This window comes from Oryctolagus cuniculus, chromosome 19 (genome assembly GCF_964237555.1).
Source record: "Oryctolagus cuniculus chromosome 19, mOryCun1.1, whole genome shotgun sequence".
NCBI classification, from domain to species: Eukaryota; Metazoa; Chordata; class Mammalia; order Lagomorpha; family Leporidae; genus Oryctolagus; species Oryctolagus cuniculus.
The window spans coordinates 42,272,248-42,284,865 of record NC_091450.1 but is presented as its reverse complement, the minus strand read 5'-3'; the positions used below and the strand labels follow the sequence as shown (position 1 = coordinate 42,284,865).

The following is a 12,618-nucleotide window of genomic DNA, read 5'->3' as shown; positions in this document are numbered from 1 at the left end:
ATTATGTTCATTGGTAACATTAACTCCTAAGGTGGGACTGTGTTTATTTTCCCTAGTATTTAGTAATAATGACAATAATGCATAACAGCAAAAATCAGCATGCTTCTTAATCTCAGGCATTCAGCAACAGAGAGGGCACTTCCATCCTGAATTATTTGTTCCTTTCCCTCAAAAGAAATCTTACTTCTTACCTCGTGACTGTAAGAGGCGGGGTTTCCGAGATGACTGCTTGAAATGGGACTGGGGAGCCTTGTGATGAAGGTCAAAACTCGAGGATTCCTGAACTGGATCCAGAGGTACCACCCCCCTGGCGAGCATTTCAGGTCCATGAACTTGACCCGGGACCTGTGGACAAACAGGTGGGCCTTGTGCACAAATCACTTTTTAAATAGGAATTAAAATATTAAAGAGTACTAGCTTGAAATCAGTAACTTTCTCCTACCTCCCACCTCAAAGTCCACACCCTGCTCACATTATTATAACAGACATCACCTCTCTTTTTACCTGCTGCCCTGAGAGATCAAGCTCTAAGTCTTCTAGAAGGGTCACCGCCTCCTCTCCACTATCAGGCCGGTATTCCTGCAGCCAGAGTTGGAGCTCCTTGGGCAGGATGGAAAGGAATTGTTCCAGTACCAATAGCTCCAGGATCTGCTCCTTGGTGTTTATTTCTGGCCGCAGCCACTGATGACAAAGTTCCTTCAGTCGACTCAGAGCCTCTCGAGGCCCAAAAGTGTTTTGGTAACAGAAACGCCTGAAACGCTGGCGGAATACCTCTGGGTCGGGAGGAGGCGTCTCCTGTAGGCTGGAATCCTGTCCCCACATGTGGTCCTCCTCATCTTCTTCTTCCACCTTCACTATCACAATTCCATCCTTCTCCTGTGCAGCCTGGGGGGACAAACCTGTGGCTTCCCGTGACTCAGCAGTCATCATTCAGGTCCAGGGAAGACTTGATCCAGGTAGGGTCTGTGCTCACCTTTCTGTACTAGATGTTCTATGGTATGCTTCTGTGTTAGCCCTGAAGCATTAAAAAAAAAAGTTATCAGCACCTTTATAAAGTGACATGTACTGTTACTGCTTCACACAAGGCTACAAATCAATGCACCAAAGATGCCTCTGAATAATGGAGAAAAAGCTGTACTGTTTTCACTGTCACTTTCCTGTATACGAAGGTTTACAAACAGCAATCTCAGACAGGCAGCTCCCACTCTCAGGGTGTTTGGAGTCAGAGTCCATGAGTCCAGACAGCTGTGTTTGCAACACTTAGCCCAGTGAGTGGCAGGTTAGCATGGTGCTGGGCACCAGACTTAGAGCAGTATATGCAGTCTCCTTTTGTCCCCCCAGCAACCCTAGCAGGTAGGCAGAACTGTCAGCACCATTTCAGAGATGGCGTAACTGAGGCTTAGACAGCTGAAGTAACCTATAGTAGTAGCAGGTGGCGACTTGATGAAGTCAACATTCAAGCTAAATTTGAAGTCTTGGACTCCTTCATCTATCATCTAGCTAGTCTTATTGTTTTTATGGAAACCTTGGTCAGTCTACAACTGTGGTTTCCCAAGTACAGGGTGAGCCACTAGGGCTGCAGAAAGAAAATATTACAATTTCTACATTCTAAAAGTAAGAGAAAGTCATACTTGACAATATCAACTGACACATCTTCACTTGGTCTAAATGTTGAGCATCAGCTGTCACACAGGGTACAGGGTATATCCTCAGGGAAGAGCAGGTTTCCCCTTCATCCTTCAATCCCAAAGGGCTGCCAAGGTGCCCCTCACTCACCTTAAAAAATTATTTTTGATTAACAGAATCTTAATTTTAAAAAAGTTTATTTGAAAGGCAGAGGGAGAGAGGTACTGGCACTCTGGCATAGTGGGTAAAGCTGCCGCCTACAGTGCCGGCATCCCATATGGGTGCCAGTTTGAGTCCTGGCTACTCCTCTTCTGATACAGCTCTCTGCTGTGGTCTGGGAAAGCAGCAGAAGACAGCCCAAGTCCTTGGGCCCCTGCAGCCGCATGGGAGACCAGGAAGAAGCTCCAGGCTCCTGCCTTTGGATCCACACAGCTCCATTCATTGTGGCCATCTGGGGGAGTGGACCAGCGGATGGAAGACCCCTCTCTCTGTCTCTGCGTAACTCTGTCTTTCAAATAAATAAGTAAACCTTAGAGAGAGGGGGCAGGGAAGGGAGAGGTATCTTCCATCGACTGGTTCACAACCTCCAAAGACCTGTTATCAACTGGGGATGGGCCAGAAGCTTCATCAGGGTCTCTCACCCTGATAGCAGGGTAGCAGGTAGCAGGGACTCAAGCACTTGAGCCAAACATCTGCTGCCTCTCAGGATGCGCATCAGCAGGAGGTTGTATCAGAAGCAGAGATAGACTTGATTCCAGGCACTCTGGATGTGGGTGTTCCAAGGGGTGCTTAACCCACTGTGCCACGCCTGCCCACTAACTTTTATATATAGTTATGGACTTTGGCTTAAGAACAGTTCTGTAAAATAACATTTTACCTGGCTTAACTAATCTCACCTTCATAAAACAAATAAGCTTTAAAGGTTCTTGCCAAGAAACTACAATTAGAGGAGATAATGATACACGTGAAAGTAGACATGATGATGGCACAGGTGAAGTTTCTAACACAAGGCCTGTGCCAAATTAGGAGGTGAAAATCAAGGTCAATTTAAATTAAACAAGAAATCACCAATGGGCAAGACAGCACTTGCTTTAAGAAAAGGTGTAATTTTATCCAACAGAAATGATACCAACTACTTGGAAAAAAGGTACACATATACACATTTTAAAAACTTGGAAAATCTGCCTAAAAATCTTCAAAATGAAGTCTTTTAGAGGGTCCTAAGCCTTTTTGTTAAAAATATAAAGTACCACTTTCAGATTAGTTAGAAGTGACTTAAGCTCATGGAAAATGGAAATTTACTCTGAATTTCAATGATAAAAACTCTGCAGGAATGGAGGGCAGGACCAATTGTGTTCCTAAGCAGAACTTTCTATTCTTTCATGGGATCTAAGGATCTTGGTGAAGAACCTTTCTCACCTTCAATCATCCAAACTAAGCATCAACTTGAAGTTTTAGAAAAAGATCATCAAATTGTTGTATTACAATAAGTTCATCCAAGCTTTCTGAACTAATAAGCATTTCAATTATATAGTTCTCTTTAAATTTTTAAAAATAATTTTGGTGGGAATGGAATCATGTACATTTAATAGTATAAAACTATTTCTAGATAGTACAATTTAATGTATTTTTGTTTTATTATACATACTGGTAGACTAGCACATGGATGTACTTTTTATTAGTAGATGGTTTTTACTGATAGGAATGTACTGACAGGAGTCCACCCTTATCTTGCACTTTGCATGGCTTCAGTTGTTTGCACTCAACTGTTAATATTAAGTGGAAAATTCCTGCAATAAAACAATTTATAAGTTCTTAACTTTCACTGTAGTATGCTGTTATAATTCTATTTTGTTAATTGTTAATTTCTTACTGTACCTAATTCATAAATTAGGCTATCAACTAGTGTGTATGTATCAGAAAAAAACACAGCTTATAAAAGCTCTGGTAACAATGCCTTTCATGGTTTCAGGAATCTGCAGGATGCCTTGGAACATCCTCTCTGTGTCTTTCTGGATAAGGGGTGACTACTGTATGGCCACAAAGATTATGATTTTAATCTGAGATATATTTTAAGAATGCTTTTTATACCTCATTTTTTGTCCTTAAAGAAAAATAAACAATTATTAAAATAACAGTCTATAAATAATTATGAATATCACATTAAAAAAATTCTGGGGCCAGCATTGTGGTACAGCAGGTTAAGCCACAGCCTGCATGGCAGGCGTCACATTTGGGCACTGATTGAGTCCTGGCCCGTACCATTTCTGATCAAGCATCCCACTGATGCATCTGAGAAAGCAGCAAAAGATGCCCAAGTTCTTGGGCTTCTTCACCCACATGGGAAATCCCAGATGGAATCCCAGGCTCCTAGTGTCAGCCTGACTTAGCTCTGGCCATTACAACTATTTTGGGGAGTGAACCAGCAGATGGAAGATCTCTTTCTGTAACTCTGCCTTTCAAATAAATATATAAATATACTTTTAAGGCTTTCTACCTACATATAAAAACACCCTGGAAATAATTTCTCCAATGATTTAAAACTGGTAAAAATCCCATCGCAAACCATTCCTCTAACCCTCTGATTGATTCCTTCTGACCTATTTTGTACCCTACTCTGCTTTGCTGAAGTAAATATACTCGGTTTTTCAGCTTCAGAGAAGTTTTACCTCCAACAATCCGACAGTTACAATTATTCCATTCCCTAAACATTTTCTATGTATCTATAAAATATGCAAGGTGTTCTGTAAGAATGAGGGGGAATAAGAAGGTACACTTGAGTCTGACTTTTGCACAAATCATTACAGTACACCACAGAACACTCTGAGGTCTCAACACAAGAGCCCCAAAGTAACTGATGGATGACTAAAAAGGGAGCTTCCAGAAGAGGGCCCCTGGAGCCGGGGCATCAACAAGATGGGACCTCTACTGGAAGAGGCAGGCACTAGGCTGGCCCAAGTCATTCCTTTGAATACCTCTTCCCAGCTGGGAGCTACAGTTCCTCCGAAGCTTAATTTCTTTCTCATGAAATGCTATTCTCCTTATAATTACTTCCCAACACCCTAATTCACGTTCCCTAGCTCCTTCCTAGACAAATGCTATAGGCCCCTACAGTTTCTCTAGTTTGTTTCTCAATGTTCCAATACACACAATGCACTAAGGCCAGCGTATATTGCTAAAGTATGATAATTCCCTTTCCTCTGAATATCTGTCCATGAATCTCTGCTATCCACCATTTGAGCATACAGCAGCCTCCACTGTCACCACAAGCTCTGTTCTGCTTTTCCATTTTTTTTTTTTTTTTTAAAGATTTATTTATTTATTTGAAAGGCAGAGTTAACAGAGAGGCAGAGGCAGAGGCGGAGATAGATCTTCCATCCACTGGGTCATTCCCCAAATGGCGGCAGCGGCAGGAGCTGGGCTGATCTGAAGCCGGGAGCCAGGAGCTTCTGCTGGGTCTTGCATGCAGGTGCAGGGGCCCAACCACTTGGGCCGTCTTCTACTGCTTTCTCAGGCCATAAACAGAGAGCTGGACTGGAAGTGGAGTTGCAGGGTCTTGAACTGGTGCCCATATGGGATGTCAGTACTGCAGGTGGCAGCTTTATTTGCTATGTCACAGCGTCTACCCCTACTTTTCTAGTTTTGCCTCCTGTAGCTTTTAATAGTAGCGATTCCCCATATGTCAGTCCATCCAGTCCATCAATGGTCCCCAAAAACAGGGCATGACTTTTCATTTTTTCTTAAAGATTTACCTTGGCTGGCACCACAGCTCACTTGGCTAATCCTCTGCCTGCGGTGCCGGCATCCCGGGTTCTAGTCCCGGTCGGGGCACTGGATTCTGTCCCGGGTGCTCCTCTTCCAGTCCAGCTCTCCACTGTGGCCCGGGAGTGCAGTGGAGGATGGCCCAGGTCCTTGAGGAAGCACCAGGCTCCTGGCTTTGGATCAGCGTGGTGCACCGGCCGCAGCACGCTGGCCGTAGCGGCCATTTGGAGGGTGAGCCAATGGAAGGAAGACCTCTCTCTCTCTCTCTCTCTCTCTTTCTCACTGTCTAACTCTGCCTGTCAAAAAAAAAAAAAAAAAAAAAAAAAAAAAAAAAAAAAAAAGATTTATCTTATTTGAAAGGCAGAGTTACGGGGTTGGGGGAGACAGATATCTCTTCCATCCACTGATTCACTCCCCACATGACCGCAATGGCCAGAACTGGGTCAGACTGAAGCTAGGAACCAGGAGCTTTTTCTGAGTCTCCCATATGGGTGGAGGGGCCTGAGTGCCTGGGCCATTTTTCTCTGCTCTCCCAGGTACATTAGCAGGGAGCTGGATCAGAAATGGAGCAGCCAGGAATTGAACTGGCACCCAGATGGAATACTGGTGAGGCAGGCAGTGGCCCACTGCATCACGGCTCTGGCCACATGACTTTTCATTTTTACCCCTTGCTGTGAACAATCTCCCACCCTATCATCCCTCCTGGCCAAATTTTTACTCACCCTTCAAGGTGCACAAATCTCTCCTAAACACGCCATATTGAACAACATGACTTCCTTCTTTGGGGACCCTAAGGACTTCCCTTGCTCCTAACTTATGCACTTCGGTTTTCTGAGAGTCTCATTATGTTGTTTACAGTTCCTTTCTCTACCTCCCAATCAATCTTAAGCTCCTCAATCAAGGACAGGGACCCTTGTTTTCTCTGTACTTACCTCCTAGAAAGCCTGGCAATTTAGCTGTTAAACTGAACAGATGTGAAGGACTATCCAAACCATTCCAGCTCCCCGTGCCATTTCTTTATTGCATTTAATGGCAGTTAGTAGGCATTAGGAATATTCTACCTAAAATCTCGCTCACACTCAAAACCCCACCTTCTTTGATTCCTTTCTCCTTATATGCATTTAGTCTCCAAGCCCCAAGGAGACAATTCTTTGTTCATACCACAAATCCAGCTTCCTCTTTGGTCCCCTGCTTTCATTTCCTCCTTACTGTCCCACAATTCATCTTCTACCTTACGCTCAGATTATTCTTCCTATATGTCTACAGCTGTATAGTCTGTCTACGAACCGGTTACAATTTCCTTTCAAGCTTCAATTCCCACCAAATTCCCCACTCCAGCAAAAATGAATCCATGAAGCATTTTCCACAGATGCCATGATATTCTGAATGCCATCCACTCCTCACCTCACAAAGCCCGAGATTTCCTCCCAGTCTTCTCTACTTTTTCAAATCCTATTTATCTTTCAAAACTAAGCTAAACTGTCACTTGCCTTTTTTCATTGTTCAAGAACTTTCTAGTAGTTTTCTTTTTTAATTAATAGTTAAAGCCAACATTTGTTGAGTGCTTTCTATGTACCAGGTATATCAAGCAGTTCACCTGAACACACAGTAGTCTCAGGCAGTAACTAAAATTATCCCCTTACTTTATAATGACAAAACGTTATGATGATAATGAGGTTACTGGCATTAAATAACTGACTCCAGGTTACACAGCAAGTAAATGGTAGAACCAGGATTTGAAATTGTTCAAGCTCTTTAACTATGATACCAAATTCATCCTCAATCCAACATATGGAGTAAGGAAGAGCTTCTGTATACAGATTCTTTCTAAAATGAGGTTGTATGACAGTGACTATGAAGGACCACTCAAGAAGGGGTCTCCTCCACCATTCATTGTTTTCAGAGTCCTGGAAAGGAGAGATACAGCAGGAGATAAACAGTGGGAATGGTCTACAATATAACCTGGTGGGTAACTGGCAGCAGTGTGGCAGCTGGCCTAGCCAGGAACAATCTACTCCAGCTGGTAGCAAGGCCTTCTCTGGGTCAGTGGAAATCAACATGAAGAGACCCAAATGGACAGAGGTGGGCATCGGCAAAGCCCTCTGTCCCCAAGTGGGGCAGATTCTCTTTTCCACTCTCAATGTTCTCTGCTCCTGCTCTGGGCCAGAGAAGAGCCACAACAGCAAAACTGTCTGAGACACACTTCTATGTAATTTCTTATGTTTCTTTTTCTGTAATTTTTCTTGCCTTGCTCAACTAGACTATTGTCAAGGGTGCGCTCTGCACCTCTTAAACCACTTAGCATGATTCCTTGAAAGCAGTAGTTTAAAAAATATATCAGACTGCATTTACAGTGTTACTACTTTTGGGCCATTCATTTTGCATTTACTCCCCCTCCAATCTGTTCACGAGGCTACTAGTAAGTCTCACGTCAGGATTAATGCTGCTCTACCCTTTACTAGTTTACTAGTCGGCCTCAGGAAGTCCAACTCTATGCATCAGTTTCCTCATTTGTATAACCTAATGTGAAAACCCACTATTTGCTCCCCAGAATTGCTGTGAAAAAACAAGTTAATGTGAAGCACTTAAAACAGTGTATGGCATTTGGTAGGTGCTAGAGAAATGTTTTTATTTTTTTCAATAAACTTAAAACATGCAACTGTACATTTTAAATTTCAACCTGCTTAAAGGGTTAAGCAATGGGAGAAATCCTGAAATAATAAAAGCAGCACAACTTGAAACTTGAATTCTAGTCTTCCACAAATAGGTTACATATCCCTGAGTGAGTTATTTAACTTCTCTGGTATTCAGAATCCTTATCAGTCAAGTGGAGGGGGGAGGACTGGAGAAGGAGAAAACTATTCTGGGGTCCCCCTGAGCTGAAAAGCATTCTGACATACCAACCACTTTAGATAAGATTACCCCTGGCAACCAGTTTTCACCAAGGATAAATATGAACAATTTTCTTACCAAAAAGGACTTAGAATTACAAGCTCAGTTTATTTCAAAGTCTGGCTAATCAGCCCATTATCTTTTCCAAGGCAGTCTTCAAAGTTAAACAAACTGCCCCATTATCCCGTTTTAAATACAGAACTATAAAATGTTCTGAAACATGTAAGCTACCTTTAAAAGACAGCCAGCTACCCAAAGAATACTGACAAGGCCACAGAATGAGATATAACCAATAAATCATACTTAAACACAACATAAAGTATCAGAAAATGTTTAAGTGTTTAGATTAAGTAGAGAATCAGCAAAAAGACTATGGCATTAAATAGTTACCTTCCTCCTATTTTAGGACTGGTGGAAACTGACTGAAATAACGAACAAGAATCTTGCACAGTAACCTAGAGAAGATACAAACCTGGACAAACTTTCTGGGAGAAATCTTTATTATGCTTCCTTGTGTGGTAGAACTATTTCCCCACAGCCGGCCAGCATATACAGTGACAGTGTTCTGTTGACGTGGTTACAACGAATTCTCCACGATTCCATTCAGCAAGTATTTATCTACCACCTCCAATCGGCTAGGCCGCACAATAAATGCTTTCTTTGGTCTGGGGCCATGTAACAGCCACTCTCTATAATCAAAGTATCTTATTGTGTGCTGGAGGCCCTGCAGGAAAGGGAGGGACGGTGGGGGAGCGTCAGGCTAAACTGCAGCTTGATTTCTCACCACACTGAACAAATCAAATCATTTCAGAATCGCAAGGGCCTTTCTGAGGAAACCTAGCTAGTTCTCCTGATGACAAAATTGAGAGTCGGTGTGTCTTCTTACTCAAGGTCACCCAGCTAAGGGGTTCCCCATTGGCCCTGTGCAGATTTCCACAAAATTCCCTTCACTCCTCAACCTGCTCCAGGTCCGGCAGCGTTAACTATCCCGACCTCGAAATCGCTCTCGTCTCCCGGACAGCTTCCAAGCATTCCATAAAACTAAAAAGCGAGCGGGGCGTGAGCACTCCTGTAATCTACTCGATCTTTATCTACTACGACCGGACTTTAGCAACTCTTTAATCGCTGCTCACTGGCGGGGCTGGGGCGAGGACAAGCAGGTGATCTGGAAACGTCTGCGGCACCCCGGAACCCTCGGGGTCCTGAAAGACCCAGGGGAGGGGGAAAAAAAAAGGAAAAAAACCAGTAACAACAACAAAAAGTCTCTCACCGGAATCAAAGCAAATGGCGACGGCGGGGAGAGCAGAAAAATCAAGACAGGGGTCGGTTCGCTCGCGACCCCTCTCTCAGAAACGTCAAACCACGATGACGCCACTGCGGGCGGGGGGCTTCTCCCCGGCCACGGGTCCGCGGCTGGGGCAGGGGCGTCTGCCCAGGAGACAGCGCTTCCCACGGCAGGTCCCGAGGAGGAGGAGGCAGGGGCAGGGAGTCTCTCCGCACTCCGCCGGGGCCGCGGCTGCAGAGCCCACCCTCACGCACACACCCCTGAGGCCTCGCCCGCCCTCCCCAGAGGCCGGCCCCAAGTCTCACCGTGAGCCCCGGGAGCGGCCTGGGGGCGCTGGGCGAGAAAGGGGAGCTGACTCTGGGGCTCAGGCCGGCCGAAGGGCACCGCACACGGACCTAGGCCCTTCCGACGCCTCGACACAGACACAATGAGTCACAAAGGCCGGAAGTGTGTCAGCACCTTGCCTTCCGGGACCGCGCCGCACTTCCGGGTTCCCTCTAGGAGCGCGGGAGGACTTGGCAACTCGGTTCCTGCGTGGCGGGGACCCAGCTCTTGCCTAGGACGGTCGAGCCAAGCAAGCTTCCAGCTTTGAGGTTCCTGCCCTGGGCCTCTCTGCCCCCGACCCCACCCTGTTAATTCAGGGACGGGCCAGACTGTCCATCTGAGACACCCGTCCGAGAATTCGATTTATCCCATCTTTGCCATCTGGGCCAGTCTTTGTAGTAATTATGGCTCTCACCAAGCAATCATAATATTTAGTAATTGTATGTCTGTGTTAGAGAAACCGAAACAAGGGTGTAGACAGGGAGATCAAAGTGAAGCCAGGCATGGCTGTTTTCACAGTGTTCCCACGGAGGCTTCTCGCAGGGCCCGGGAGATGGGTGTCGCTGAGTGGGTGGCATTTCAAACACTTGGTCCTGTGGGCCAAGGACCTCTTTGTACAAACTAGTTAGAAAGATCTGTGCAGGTGCTGTTATGGCAGTTTAAAGGCAGTTTTAGATCATCCCAGGCGGTTCGGCCTTCGCGATGCTTTTACAGCCTGCCGGGGTAAGGCAGGAAGAAGGCTTTACCTTATGCAAGGCTGCCCAGGGCCTTTAAGGGCTCTGCCTGTCCTCTCTGTTCCAAGGCAGGGTCGTGGGAGAGACTGAACTGACCAGCTTAGCTGCAGGAGCCATATACTATCATTAAAGGACATTTTCTAAAGGGAGAAAAATAATTACCTGTAATCCCTCCACTCCAACACAACTACTACAGCTTTGACTTATTCTTTTCCTACCACACACACACACACACACACACTTCAAAAAGTTCACAGAAAATGGAATTAAAAGCTAAGGTTATTTTCATGCAAAAAATTTTGAAATCCATACTTCATATTAGTTCTTTTTTTCATAATACATGTCTTCATAAACTCTTTGAAGACCTTTCATATATACTTGTGTATATATATCTACATATATAAAATTCTAAACATTGTTCACATGTGAGATGTTGACTGTATTGAAGTTGCTTTTTCTCCTGCTGCTCAGTGCTGTCTTCTTGGTGTCCCCTGGCTTGGAACAGCCTCTTCTTCAGTGGCATCTTCGAGTCTCTCAGTCATCTCAACCATAGGAATGTGTCCCTGGCCAGCTCTCTAATGCTTAGTCGCTCCCCAGCCAGCCCTAGGATCTTCTATTCTATTGAGAATTTCTTTAAAAAATTATTTATTCATTTGAAAGGCAGAGCTACCAAGAGAGAAGGAGAGACAGAGTGAGACAGAGAGATCTTCCATCCACTGGTTCACTCCCCAAATAACCTCAACTGCTGGGGCTGGGCCAGGCCGAAGCTAGGAGCCAGGGCCTTCTTCCAGGTCTCCCATGTGGGTGCAGGGGCTCAAGTACTTGGACCATCCTCCCCTGCTTTCCCTGACCATTAGCAGGGAGCTGGATCAGAAGTGGAGCAGCCGGGTCTTGAACTGGTGCCCATATGGGATGCAGCATCGCAGGTGGTGGCTTAACCCACTGTACCACAGTGCCACCCCAAGTTTATTTTTATTTTATTTTTGACAGGCAGAGTGGACAGTGAGAGAGACAGAGAAAAGGTCTTCCTTTGCCGTTGGTTCACCCCACAGTGGCCGCCACGGCCGGCGCGCTGTGGCCTGCGCACCGCACTGATCCGCAGGCAGGAGCCAGGTGCTTCCTCCTGGTCTCCCATGGGGTGCAGGGCCCAAGGACTTGGGCCATCCTCCACTGGCCCCACTGCACTCCCGGGCCACAGCAGAGAGCTGGACTGGAAGAGGGGCAACTGGAACAGAATCCGGCGCCCCGACCGGGACTAGAACCTGGTGTGCCGGCGCCGCAGGCAGAGGATTAGCCTAGTGAGCCGCGGCGCCGGCTGCCAAGTTTATTTCTTTAAGTATCTCCCCATCTCACTCCTGAATTCCATGGAATCCAGCCAGAAAATGGCTGCGATGAATTTAGTTGTTACTTGGGGGAGAGGTGGAGCTGTGGGGAGCTGCCTATCTGTTGAGCACAGGCTCTGGCAAGCTATTGTGGCCAAGTGGGTATGGACTCAGAATTACCACAGTCTAATTTTTCCAAGTAAAAAATAGTAATTGGGTTTTTTAGATGAGATTTATCACTTTTTTAACATGGTACTTGGCAAACAGGAGCACAGTCGCACAGAACATGGAAACAGGGATTCATGTACACCACCTCTGAGTTGTGTGCAGACAGATTGCGGGTGGGTGGCCCACCTTCTACCTTCGATTTAAAGAGCCCTGTGACTAAGAGGCCTCTCCTTTATTAGATGAGGTCCCTGCTTGTTTCCCTAAACAACCACCAGCCTATAAGGTGAACCCGGACCTTCTGCTACAATGCAAAACAACGGTTGCAATTTTGAGATAAACTTAGAAAGCTGAGACCTGGCTAGGAGTTTGCTAGTTTAGTGGTCCTGGGCAGGTTCCTTGTCTTCAGTAGACCTCAGCTATCTAATCTGTAAAACGGGAATAATAATAATAATCTTTTAGAGTTGTGAGTTAAATGCAATGATGTTTGTATAAATACTTCTCCAAC

The 12,618-nt window shown here is 45.4% G+C and overlaps 1 protein-coding gene across 4 annotated transcripts in view; it reads right to left on the bottom strand.

Annotated features, from left to right (window-relative positions):
• ZKSCAN1 (zinc finger with KRAB and SCAN domains 1) overlaps window positions 1-10,048 on the bottom strand; it is a 47,404-nt gene extending 37,356 nt beyond the window's left edge. Inside the window, exons 1-4 of one of the 4 annotated variants that reach the window (XM_008248903.4) lie at window positions 9,871-10,048; window positions 8,753-9,004; window positions 505-1,015; window positions 192-345 (exon numbers count right to left, since the gene is read on the bottom strand). In XM_008248903.4, the coding sequence (XP_008247125.1) occupies window positions 192-345; window positions 505-930 (580 nt within the window). In that variant the 5' untranslated portion in view covers window positions 931-1,015; window positions 8,753-9,004; window positions 9,871-10,048. Of the gene's footprint in view, window positions 1-191; window positions 346-504; window positions 1,016-8,752; window positions 9,005-9,550 lie in introns of all 4 variants that reach the window. The other 3 variants (XM_017337858.3, XM_070064400.1, XM_002721860.5) reach the window with 3 other exon arrangements.
• Between the last annotated feature and the right edge of the window lie 2,570 nt (window positions 10,049-12,618).